Raw genomic sequence first — 9,788 nt, 5'->3', positions numbered from 1 at the left:
CTCATGCAGCATCATCTCCTGTTGGGGCAGGGGAGACTCCCCCAGCTTGCACCCAGCCGGTCCTGCCTGATTGCTGTGGCACACACATGATCTGCCGTTCTTCATCTCCTTAAACTATCCACAAGACACCTCCTAACTATCTTAGATAGGTGCAGAAGACTGTCCTACATGACCATTTCTGCATCTCCAGGAACACCTCCTGCTGTTACAAACTGTCTGTGCATGGTGTGGTCAGTGCTGCAGCAGAAAACACCTGGGGAGCTTGTGCTACATTCAGATTCTCACCTGCAAGCTGTTAAGCAGCCTGTGTGGACACACTGGTGATGCTCATCTACTAATTTAGGCACAGCTTGAGGTCCTGGGGGACATTCTGGATGGCCCCAAAGCTCCTGTGATGACCAGTCAAATGTTGTCTTTGGAAGACAGAACTTTGATCCATCATCTCCGATCAGGTCAGCCTCACCAGCACAGACATAAGCCAAGGAGCACTGGGACCACCCTGGGATTGGGTGTCTGCTGTGTGCTGGGTGTGAATTTTGTTTTTTCACGCTTCCAGCTTAAACTGCATCAGACCGGTTGGTACAGCAGACCCTCAGCAAAAGGTCTCTTCTGGGCAGCTCGGGAGGGTTTCCAGTCAGAGCTGGAAGGGTTCCTGGGTTTTCCAGCCTGTTACAGTAGATAAGGGGCACTCACCTCTCCTCGCTGCTCTGTCCCCGCCCGTGGCTTTGGTGTTGCACAAATTAAGGTCAATAACTTGTGCTGCACATGGTCCACACATCCGTAGTTGCCTGTCTGACCATGAGGAACAGAAGCTGGTGGCCCAAGAGAGAGGAGGCACCTCCATGGGGGAACAGCGGTAGTTCTGGCCCTGAAAACAAGCAGCTCACGTTCTGGTGGAGCCGAGAAGAGGAAGGTACAAAGAGCAGCAACGTGACTCCAGCCCAGTGCCTGCGACTCGGAGCGAATGCTTGCGCTGATGTGGCCTTGGGAGTGGAGGCAGCTTTCTTGCTGACAGTGGGGCAGAGGAGAGAGTGCGTCAGAGGGCTTGGTAATGAGCAGCGGCTATCCAGACCCGCAGCCCAGGGCATTCCCTGCCTGGACAGGACGCTGGGCACCACTTCTGTCACTCAGCACCAGAAAAGGTGGATCCAGGCTGTGGAAAAAAGCCAAGAGGCTGGGGGACTGCAAATATTGCCTTAGAGCAAAGAGCAGATACAAGCCCTCTTGGGAAAATACGAGGTAACTGAGGACTGAAAGGCACCTTCAGAGTCCGTGCAGAGGCAGAAAGAGCAGCATGGGAGGGCTTCGTGTCCGCTCCGTTCTGGTGACTGGAGCCAACCGAGGAATCGGCCTGGGGTTAGTCCAGCACCTGCTGGGGCTGCCAAACCCACCCGAGTGGGTCTTTGCAGCCTGCCGGGACCCCAAGGGACAGCGAGCACAGGTGAGGCTGGTGGTGGTGGGGGACAGCAGGGCAGGGCAGCACCCGGTGCAAGGCAGGATTGTGTGAGGGTCTCCATCATGGGGCTGCAGCCCTGAGCCCAGTCCAGGGGCACAGAAAGCTGGGGTAGAACAGCCATGGGATGAGCTGTGCCTGGGGTGCCCAGGGCTCCTCGGAGCCAGACGGGGAGCTTCTGCTGCTGGGGCAGGTGATGGCCATGGTGGGCAGGGCGAGACGCGTGGTGCACGGAGGGAGCAGGAGGTGCAGAAACAATGGGGAGCGGGGCACTGGGCGTGAGGCAGTGCTGGGACAAAGCCTCTGTGCAGCCAGCCCTGCCTCTTTGTGCCCACATCATCCTGTCTTTTGCAGGAGCTGCAGAACTTGGCTTCCAAGCACCCCAACCTGGTCATCATCCCACTCGGTAGGTGCCCAGGCTGTGCCCCGAGGCTGAGGGTCCCTTGCCTGGGCTCCCTGCTCACCTCCCCGCCTTGGCTCTGCAGAAGTCACCGATCCCGCCAGCATCAAGGCGGCTGCAGCCAGCGTCGGGGAGCGCCTCAAGGACTCGGGTCTCAACCTCCTCATCAACAATGCCGGGATTTCACACTATAAATCATTTGACAGTAAGACACAGGAGGACATGGCCCAGGTGTACGCCACCAACACCATTGGGCCCCTGCTGCTGAGCCAGGTGAGGCCCTCACCACAGCTCCAGGAACATCCCTGCCCCTTGGATCTCCCAGGGGGACGGAAAGGGCCGGTGGGACAGGGCCCAGCTCCGCTCTTGTGCTGGTGACGGGCCCGGCACTCCCGAGCTGCCACAAGAAGCTGGTGGAACCGACTGGGGCTGGTGCTGAGGGGCAGGGGGAAGAGGAAAGCGGCTGCTGGCGGTGCTGGTGGCGGCGCTGCCCGCTGCAGAAGGAGCCGGTCCTCTCCCCTGCACGGCCTCTGTGTGGACCCCCCGCTTCTCCTCTCCTCGCAGGCGTTCCTGCCCCTGCTGAAGAAGGCTGCCCAGGGGAGCCCGGGCTCGGGGCTGAGCTGCAGCAAGGCAGCCATCATCAACATGTCCAGCTATGCTGGCTCCATTCAGGACGTCTATTGCTGGGAGTATGGACAAGCTATTTCATATCGCTGCAGCAAGGTACTGCTGGGCACGAACCGGGACGTTTTCTCCTCTGAAGGATCTTGCACACCTCCCAGCCTTCCCCTCAGTCCCTGCAACTCTCACCGCTGCGGCTGAGCTCCAGTCGGTCACTGGTTCCCTCTCAAGGCACATCCCTGTGCCTGGTCCCAGACCTAATCGAGAGGATCTTCATAGGACAGAGCTGCTGCAGGGAACTGGCCCTGCCTGCCCCGGCTGTGGGGTCTAATGCGTCCCCTCCCCACCCTGATCCCTGTGGTGTCTCCTTGCAGGCTGCTCTGAACATGCTCACCAAGTGCCAGTCCTTGGGCTACCGGGAACACGGCATCCTCTGTGCTGCTCTCCATCCCGGCTGGGTACAGACGGACATGGGGAACGCAGCTGGAAAGAAGGTAGGAGCTTTACCACAGCAGGTCCATCCAAGCCCCTGTGCTGGTTTTCCATGGGAGGCTGTTGTCACCCCGAGCTACATGTTTTTCTCTGCCCCTGCAGCCCCCCCTGACAGTAGATGAGAGCGTAGGAGGGATGCTGAAGGTGATCTCCTCCCTCTCTGAGAAGGACACCGGGACCTTCTTGGACTGGGAAGGGAAAGTATTGCCCTGGTGAGACGCTGGCACAGCCTCGTGCCCGGATCCTGGCAGCAGCCCCTCTGCTGCTTCCCATTCTCCACCATATCCTCAATAAACCTTTGTCTGAAAGCAGCAGTGCTGCCGTCCGTATCTGTCTGTGCACTCAACAGGCTCTGCCACACTCTGAGCCTGGAGAGGGCAGCTCCTTCCCAGGTGGTCCCACTCATCTGTGTGCGTGTCAGTGCCCACTGCTCCTGTCCCCTGCCCATACTGGGGATACCCACATGTGTTCTGCTGGAAATGACCCTCTGGGAGCAGCACAAGCAAGGCAGGGGCACAGGATCCAGCCAGCAAGGGGTCCCCACAGGGGCTGAGGTGTCCAAGGGCATGGAGCAAGGACAGTCAGTGTGGGCAGAGCAGGGCTACAGGGCGCTGCACAGCCACACGTGCAGTGTGGAAGGGGGAGAAGCTGCTTCCTGTGTCCATGGGTGGGCAGGAGAGACGTGGGGGGCTGAGCTGGCTGTCACCAGGGCAGGCTGTTCCCTTCCCAGTCGAGGAAGGCGCCGGAGGTCTCCTGTGAGAGGCTGCCCAGCACCGCCAGGATGCCCTGCACACTGCGCTCCACCGTCATGGGTGCCTGCAGAAGAGGACAAGGATCGGTGTCACTGCCGTGGCCCATGGTGAGCAGCAGGGTCTGACCAGGCTGGAGTGTGCACAGGTGCTGCTGTGCCCTTTCCTCCCAGCTGGAGCAGGGCAGGGTGCTTGTGGAGGCAGACCTCGGAGCTGCCCCCAGGCCTTCAGCTCCACCGAGCAGCAGAGGACACAACACCGCTGCCCCTCCCCTGCACAGCACAGTACCTGCTCTGTCCCCATGTCCGTCTTCACCCAGCCGGGATGGATCGCCGTGCACAAGATCCCCTTGTCCCTGAGCTCTGCAGCCAGACACCTGGTCACCATGTTCTGGGCAGCCTGGAAGAGGCACGGCCATGCCAGCACCACACTGGGCTCAGGGAGCTGGGTACGTGTGGGTGGGAGGGGGACATTTTGCAGCTGAAGGGCTGTGGAGGTGGGAAATGGGCTTTGCCCTGCTGTGGAGCATGGGCACAGCCTGGGCTGGTGCTCTGCGTGCTCACCCTTGGAGGACCAGGCTGGGGATGGGTGGCCTGGGGCGGGTGGGGGGGTCCCATGAGCTCCCCTCCATGGTCCCCAGCGCCTCCCCCAGCCCCTCACCTTGCTGGCACGGTACGGGTACATGGGGGCCTCCAGCACCCCGAGGCACAGCCCGATGGAGCCCACTTTGGAGGACACGTTGACGATCGCGGCCCTGCTGCAGCTCAGCCCTGTCTTCTGCGCACCTTTCGCCGCCTTCTCCAACAGCGGCAGGAATTCCTGACACAAGGACACCCGCGCTCTGTTAATACAGACCCTTTTGAGGGTTTCAGGCCTGCCCTGAAAGTCCTCACACCATGGCTGCAGACCATGGAGGAGGAGCTGGAAAATGCCCCAAGGATGGGCCAGGCCAGAGCCATCAGGAGGAGCAAAGCATGGGAGATGCTGCTCCTCAAGCCTCTCTGCTCCCCCAGCCACGGCCCTGCTCCCATCAGCGTGGCTCATTCCACCCAGGAGAGCATCTCCCCGTGCAGGAGAACCCCCAAAAGCCCTCGCATACCTTGGCGACCTGGAGGGGCCCGACCACGTTGGTGGCAAAAGCGGCGAGCATCTCCTGCGAGTCCACGGACTGCAGCGTGGCGTGCGAGCCGATGCCGGCGTTGTTGATGAGCAGGTTCAAGCCCTGGCCCTCCAGACAAGACTCCACCACCTGCACGGCCCTGCGGATGCTGGGCAGGTCCACTGTGTCTGCCGGGGCAAAAAGAAGGACAGAACTATACCTGGCAAAATAACCAAAGGGTTATTTTATAAGAGGTGCTTGGTCCTTGCACACTGAAGCTCCCAGATGTAGTTCATGTGTCGTTTCTGCTAGGAGCCAACCACAGCTGGGTGTACAGGTTTTTTAAATGATGGACAGCATTTTTGGAGAAATAATAAAGGACGCTCTTGGTGTCCTTCTGTATTTGCACAGTGGCCATTGGGGCTGCTAATGTATTGGGGACAGATTCATTTTATTACTGAATTACACAAAGATCTTTCCTGGTTGATATCCACTCAGATCATTTAGAGTGATCTTATCTATTTTTTTAACAATTTGTGCTAAAATTGATCTTCCACACCACCACTTCCTAGGACTTGCAACATTTGCTTGCAGATTCTCAGCCTCCCCTCTTCTACAGATGCTCCAGCCCAGGCTGTGGGTTCAAGCCCTCTCCAGCAACCAGAACTACTGATTTTCCTGAAATGTTTATAACAGGGATAAGCACCTGTTTGGATCTCTTTGAAAACCTGCTAAGATTTATTTGCCCCTTTTTTTCATGAAACCAGTAGGGGTGGTGTTTTTTAAGTTTGTGTTTGGTTGCTTGAGTTTGTGGATTTGCTTGTCAGGATCTGCATTGCTTGATGAGTACTTTCTCCACAGAAACACCCATTGTTCGTTTAAAAGGGGTCACATGAACACATTACACATCTGAAATGGGCAGGTTAGACCAAAATTTAACATCTCTATTGCTTTTTTATATCACAAGTGCACCACCAGGACCATAAGCTCCATGAATATTCATGTGCATGGGCACCTTGGGCACCTTTTTTTTTTTGGCATTTTTAACCAGTTTGGTGGATTTATGGTGGTGGTTGAAGACCTCGAGTCTTCTTTTAAAGCATTTGAGTGACTGGGACTCACTCCAGCAGCACAGGCCTTTCGGGAGGTGCTATAAGAACATTGTGGGGGGAATTTGATGAGAAAATTGTCTGTGGGATTTGATGAGAAATGCTGCAGTGTGGGAGTTAATTATCCACAGGGCAGCATAGATTTTTGGAAGATTAGCATTCCCTTATGAAACCAGCATCTTTTTCTCAACACCTGGCTTGAATTCGGAGCTGTTTGTGATTTTGGACTTTGACTTCTGGGCTGAGGATGCAGAGCGAGAGCTGAAACGTGTTCAGGTGCCTGTCAGCTCGGGGCTGGTGCTGCTGGCACCAAAAGCCTTCCCCCAGCCAACACATTGCCTGGCTGCTGGGGAAGCAGCCATGGGATTCACGACAACAGCCCGGACATTTCGGCGTGGACATTTCAGCATGAACATTTCATGTATCATCAGCTTCATGACACTTCACGGCACACTTTCTGGTGACTTCGTTTTGGGCGACGAACAAGCAGAGCTCTGGACTCTGTCACTCCACCACATGCAAGGGATTGCCTGCTGGCTGGGGTGAATGATTAATTTCTGTGTTTGGACTGGCCAAGTCATTGCTCCAAGGGAGAAGGGGGTCAGGCATGTGGGACAATCACGTTCCTATTGCTAGACCAGCCAAATTACCCTCAGGCAACCTCTTAACTCCTCTCCACCACAGCTGAAACGTGCCTACAAGCCATGTGCACACCCAGAAGCCTCGGCTTTCAGCTGGAAGAAATGAAGGGATTAGAAAGGGAAAGAAAGAAATTGAGAATGAAAGAATGTGACAGGACTTGCTTGTTTTAGAGTTAAATTCTTTCCTTTCTGAAAAGATCACTACTGTTATCAGTTTGAAGTTAACCATTCCTTAAGACAGAGTTTGTTTTGGTTGGTTGGTTTGTTTAGCTTATTTTGGGACATTATAGCCTGTCTTTTGGAGTGCGTGTGTTTTTGGAAAGGTTTTTCATTCCATGGACAACCCCTTGAGATGTCCCCTTTATGCTTCAGTGAGCAAAGTAGGTTTGCTTTTCCTATCACATAATGCCAGTTGGGGCTCACAGGTATTTTTGGAGATGCTAATTTTTTATTACAAAGAAGATTTTCTACTTCATTAATCTATTCAATTATAAGAGAGAGAGTTGCAGATATTTTTAGTATAGACTGACTTCAGGGGTGCCTGCTTTGTTAAGAAATGCTAAAAATTCACTTTGTCTTTGTCCTCTCCAGGTCTGTTTGTCACTGAACCCAGCAGACATCCCAAAAAGGAGCATGCCTCTAAGCCTGAGCAGCAACCTGGGATGCTAACACCAGTGCATGGCCACATTTCCTATGTGTCCTTTTAGCCTGTTTCTTTTCTCTCCTTTTATCAATACCAAAGGAAATGTGACCGTGGCCACTTCCAAAGATACACCAACCCAACCCTGCTACTCAGGAACTGTTTGGTTCGTGAACCTGTGCATCCCAACCCAAAACGCTAGGCAAACTGGGGCACCTTGGAGAACACATCTCATGCCTTTCCCTTGAAACTTGGTCTGGACCCACCTCTGCCTCCCTCTGAAGCCAGTTTGATGGCACCCAGCCAGAGGACAGCTCAGCGTGTGGGGAGCTCTGCCAGACATTCCCAGGCATTCCCAAGCTGCCACCACCACCAAGGTCTGGCAAAGCTGTCCCCGTTCCCATCCCCACGGTGAGCAGAGGGCCAGGAGCATGCCCAGCGTGGGCAGGGAGGTTGCACCGTACCTAGCTGGACCAGTCTGATGCTGGGGTGCTGGGCGGATAATGCTCGCAGGGCCTGGAGACAAAGGGATGGAGCAGGGGGTTAGAAGTCACCGGTGGCACCGCTGTGGTCCCAGCCACAGGTTCCCACCCATCCCATCCTTGTCCACGGGTCACCCCAGCCAGAGCAGACCGTGGTGGCTTTGCTTTTGCTGGGGGAGTTATCAGGTGAAGGGCCTGGCCTGGGGACATCCCCGTGCACTGACCTTCCCTCTTGGACCATCGGGGTCCCGGCAGGTGGCGAAGATGTGCTGAGGGGGCTGGGGGCTGGCGGCGAGCTGCCTCACCAGCTCCAGCCCGATGCCCCGGTTGGACCCCGTCACCAGGACGCTGCGAGGAAGCGCGGCCATCTCCGAGGTGGTGAGACTGTCACGGTGGTGACAAACAGGCTGCACCCAGCGGGATTGCCACCTCCTTGGCGTGATGGGAGCATGGGCACAGTCCAGGGTGTGGTTTTGGGCACCCACGGGGACAGCGATGGTGTCAGCAGCAGCCCTGGCACCCTGCCTGCCTTGGGCAGAGCTGGGGGACCAGGGTGGGAACAGTGATCATAAGGCCACATGTCTACTGCATTGCCTGCTGCCCAAGACTTGACATCAATAAAGCCCTAGCTCCCAAATCTGAAGAGGCACCTCTACTCAGAGCTCAGAAGAGCATTGGAAACACAACCAAGAAATGGAAGAGACTCAAGCAGGTCCAACTCTGGGCTGTGGCTGGTGATCTCCTGATATGGGAGATGAGTTTGGGACAGTTGAACCTGGGGATGATAATCTAAGACCTTTTGAAGCCCAGCCTGGGTGCAGAGGGAGGGCAGAGCTCTGCTTGTAGCAGTGAGGTTGCAGCAGGCTCAAGTTGTACACGTTTTCACCCAGGAGCCAGCAGAGAAGTCCCTCAGCTCCCTGCAGCCCCATCCTCCTGCTGCTGGGCACCAAGCCCACAGCCCTCACCCATCTTCCTGTCCTCACTCCATCACCCATCGTCCACAGGAGGACAATGCTGGATGCCTAGCAGACCAACAGGTGCCCACAAAGCCAAGGCTCCTGCAGCCCAGACCAGCCTGGGGACACAGAAGGCAGAAGTGAGTAACGTGCTAAAGGAAACAAAGAACCGCCACGTAAAAAGTCTCAGCCAAAATGGATGTGCTTAGCTGAGGAATTGGAGCAACCCGAATTTAAGTGGGGAGAGGAAAGTAGTGGGGATGGATCTGTCACATCTGGATGTGGCCAAAACACACATCTGTTGCCCAGCCCTGCTCAGCCAGGCAGAGGGACAGGGCTATTCCCTGCACATGTGGGTGATTCCAGGTCTGGCACTCGCCAAATAAATATTCGGGCCAGCAACTGGGAGATGCCAAAGGGGCTCTAAGATTGGAAGATGTACTTTCAAGTGAAAAGAGCATGGAGAGGAAAAAGCAGTGATGGTTCCTTCCCTCTCGGTGGGAAGTCTGTGGCCATGGAGAAATAAATAAGCTTGCTGGGTGTGGATTTGGTTGGCGTTTAACTCAGACCCACTGCAGAAGGTGTTATTGAGGGTGTCATCACCCATGCAAGCAATTGCACTGTACAGACTTGCCTGCTCCTGCTGCTGAGCAGGAGCAAAGTGGCACCCAGAGCAGAACTGCCATTAGGAACCAACAAGACTGGAGTTTCCTCTTTTCCTTCCAGGCTACTTGGGAAGGAGACAGCTGATACAAGCAAAGAGGGCTGAAGGACCAGGATCAGCTGCAGGACAGCAAAGCTGAGGAAAGCAAGCAGCAAGTGACCTTTGGAAGTGGCTGATGGCAACCAAGGCCAAGCAAGAGAGCAGTTCAGACTTGCTCATGGTTCAGGAAACACAGCTTGGGGCCAGAAGGGCTCCAAGAGCAGCCAGAAGGGATGCTGTAGGGAAGAGATGAGACTAATCTACAAGAGCACAATGCTGTCAAGACACCTGCGGAACCATGCTGGTTGGAGAGGACCACCCTTGTAAAACATCTATAAAATGTCCATAACATGTACACTGAGTGTGTTTAGTTTGTGACTTGGCCTCTGTCTGTTATGGTGTTGACTCAGGACAGGAGAGGTGGTGCGTTGCATTGAGTTTTT

General features: G+C 55.5%; 2 protein-coding genes across 2 annotated transcripts; one reads left to right on the top strand and one right to left on the bottom strand.

Moving 5' to 3' along the window:
- Nucleotides 1–1,294: 1,294 nt before the first annotated feature.
- On the top strand, nucleotides 1,295–3,182 carry LOC116494133 (C-factor-like). The gene is made up of 6 exons (XM_032195846.1): nucleotides 1,295–1,441; nucleotides 1,808–1,859; nucleotides 1,939–2,126; nucleotides 2,418–2,576; nucleotides 2,849–2,968; nucleotides 3,069–3,182. Exons 1-6 carry the CDS (start codon nucleotides 1,295–1,297, stop codon nucleotides 3,180–3,182), a joined length of 780 nt encoding a protein of 259 aa, XP_032051737.1.
- Nucleotides 3,183–3,668: 486 nt separating this feature from the next.
- Nucleotides 3,669–8,194, bottom strand: LOC116494123 (C-factor-like). Its single transcript, XM_032195833.1, has 6 exons — nucleotides 7,911–8,194; nucleotides 7,669–7,720; nucleotides 4,815–5,002; nucleotides 4,376–4,534; nucleotides 4,004–4,114; nucleotides 3,669–3,782 (listed from the first exon to the last, which is right to left on the bottom strand). The coding sequence occupies exons 1-6, from the start codon at nucleotides 8,052–8,054 to the stop codon at nucleotides 3,669–3,671; spliced, it is 768 nt and encodes a 255-aa protein (XP_032051724.1). The 5' UTR covers nucleotides 8,055–8,194.
- Between the last annotated feature and the right edge of the window lie 1,594 nt (nucleotides 8,195–9,788).

The sequence above is a fragment of the Aythya fuligula genome, chromosome 12 (assembly GCF_009819795.1).
Source record: "Aythya fuligula isolate bAytFul2 chromosome 12, bAytFul2.pri, whole genome shotgun sequence".
Classification (NCBI taxonomy): Eukaryota; Metazoa; Chordata; class Aves; order Anseriformes; family Anatidae; genus Aythya; species Aythya fuligula.
This window is presented reverse-complemented; position numbering and strand designations above follow the sequence as displayed.

What these genes read in the sequence shown, in the direction of transcription:
- LOC116494133 (XM_032195846.1), top strand. Translation starts at nt 1,295, where the DNA reads ATGGGAGGGCTTCGTGTCCGCTCCGTTCTGGTGACTGGAGCCAACCGA. An exon ending in CCAAGGGACAGCGAGCACAG is followed by an intron (nt 1,442 to 1,807) that starts GTGAGGCTGGTG and finishes TGTCTTTTGCAG; the next exon opens with GAGCTGCAGAACTTGGCTTC. An exon ending in GGCCCCTGCTGCTGAGCCAG is followed by an intron (nt 2,127 to 2,417) that starts GTGAGGCCCTCA and finishes CTCTCCTCGCAG; the next exon opens with GCGTTCCTGCCCCTGCTGAA.
- LOC116494123 (XM_032195833.1), bottom strand. Translation starts at nt 8,054, where the DNA reads ATGGCCGCGCTTCCTCGCAGCGTCCTGGTGACGGGGTCCAACCGGGGC. An exon ending in GGCCCCTCCAGGTCGCCAAG is followed by an intron (nt 4,535 to 4,814) that starts GTATGCGAGGGC and finishes TCCTTGTGTCAG; the next exon opens with GAATTCCTGCCGCTGTTGGA. An exon ending in CGGACATGGGGACAGAGCAG is followed by an intron (nt 3,783 to 4,003) that starts GTACTGTGCTGT and finishes CCTCTTCTGCAG; the next exon opens with GCACCCATGACGGTGGAGCG.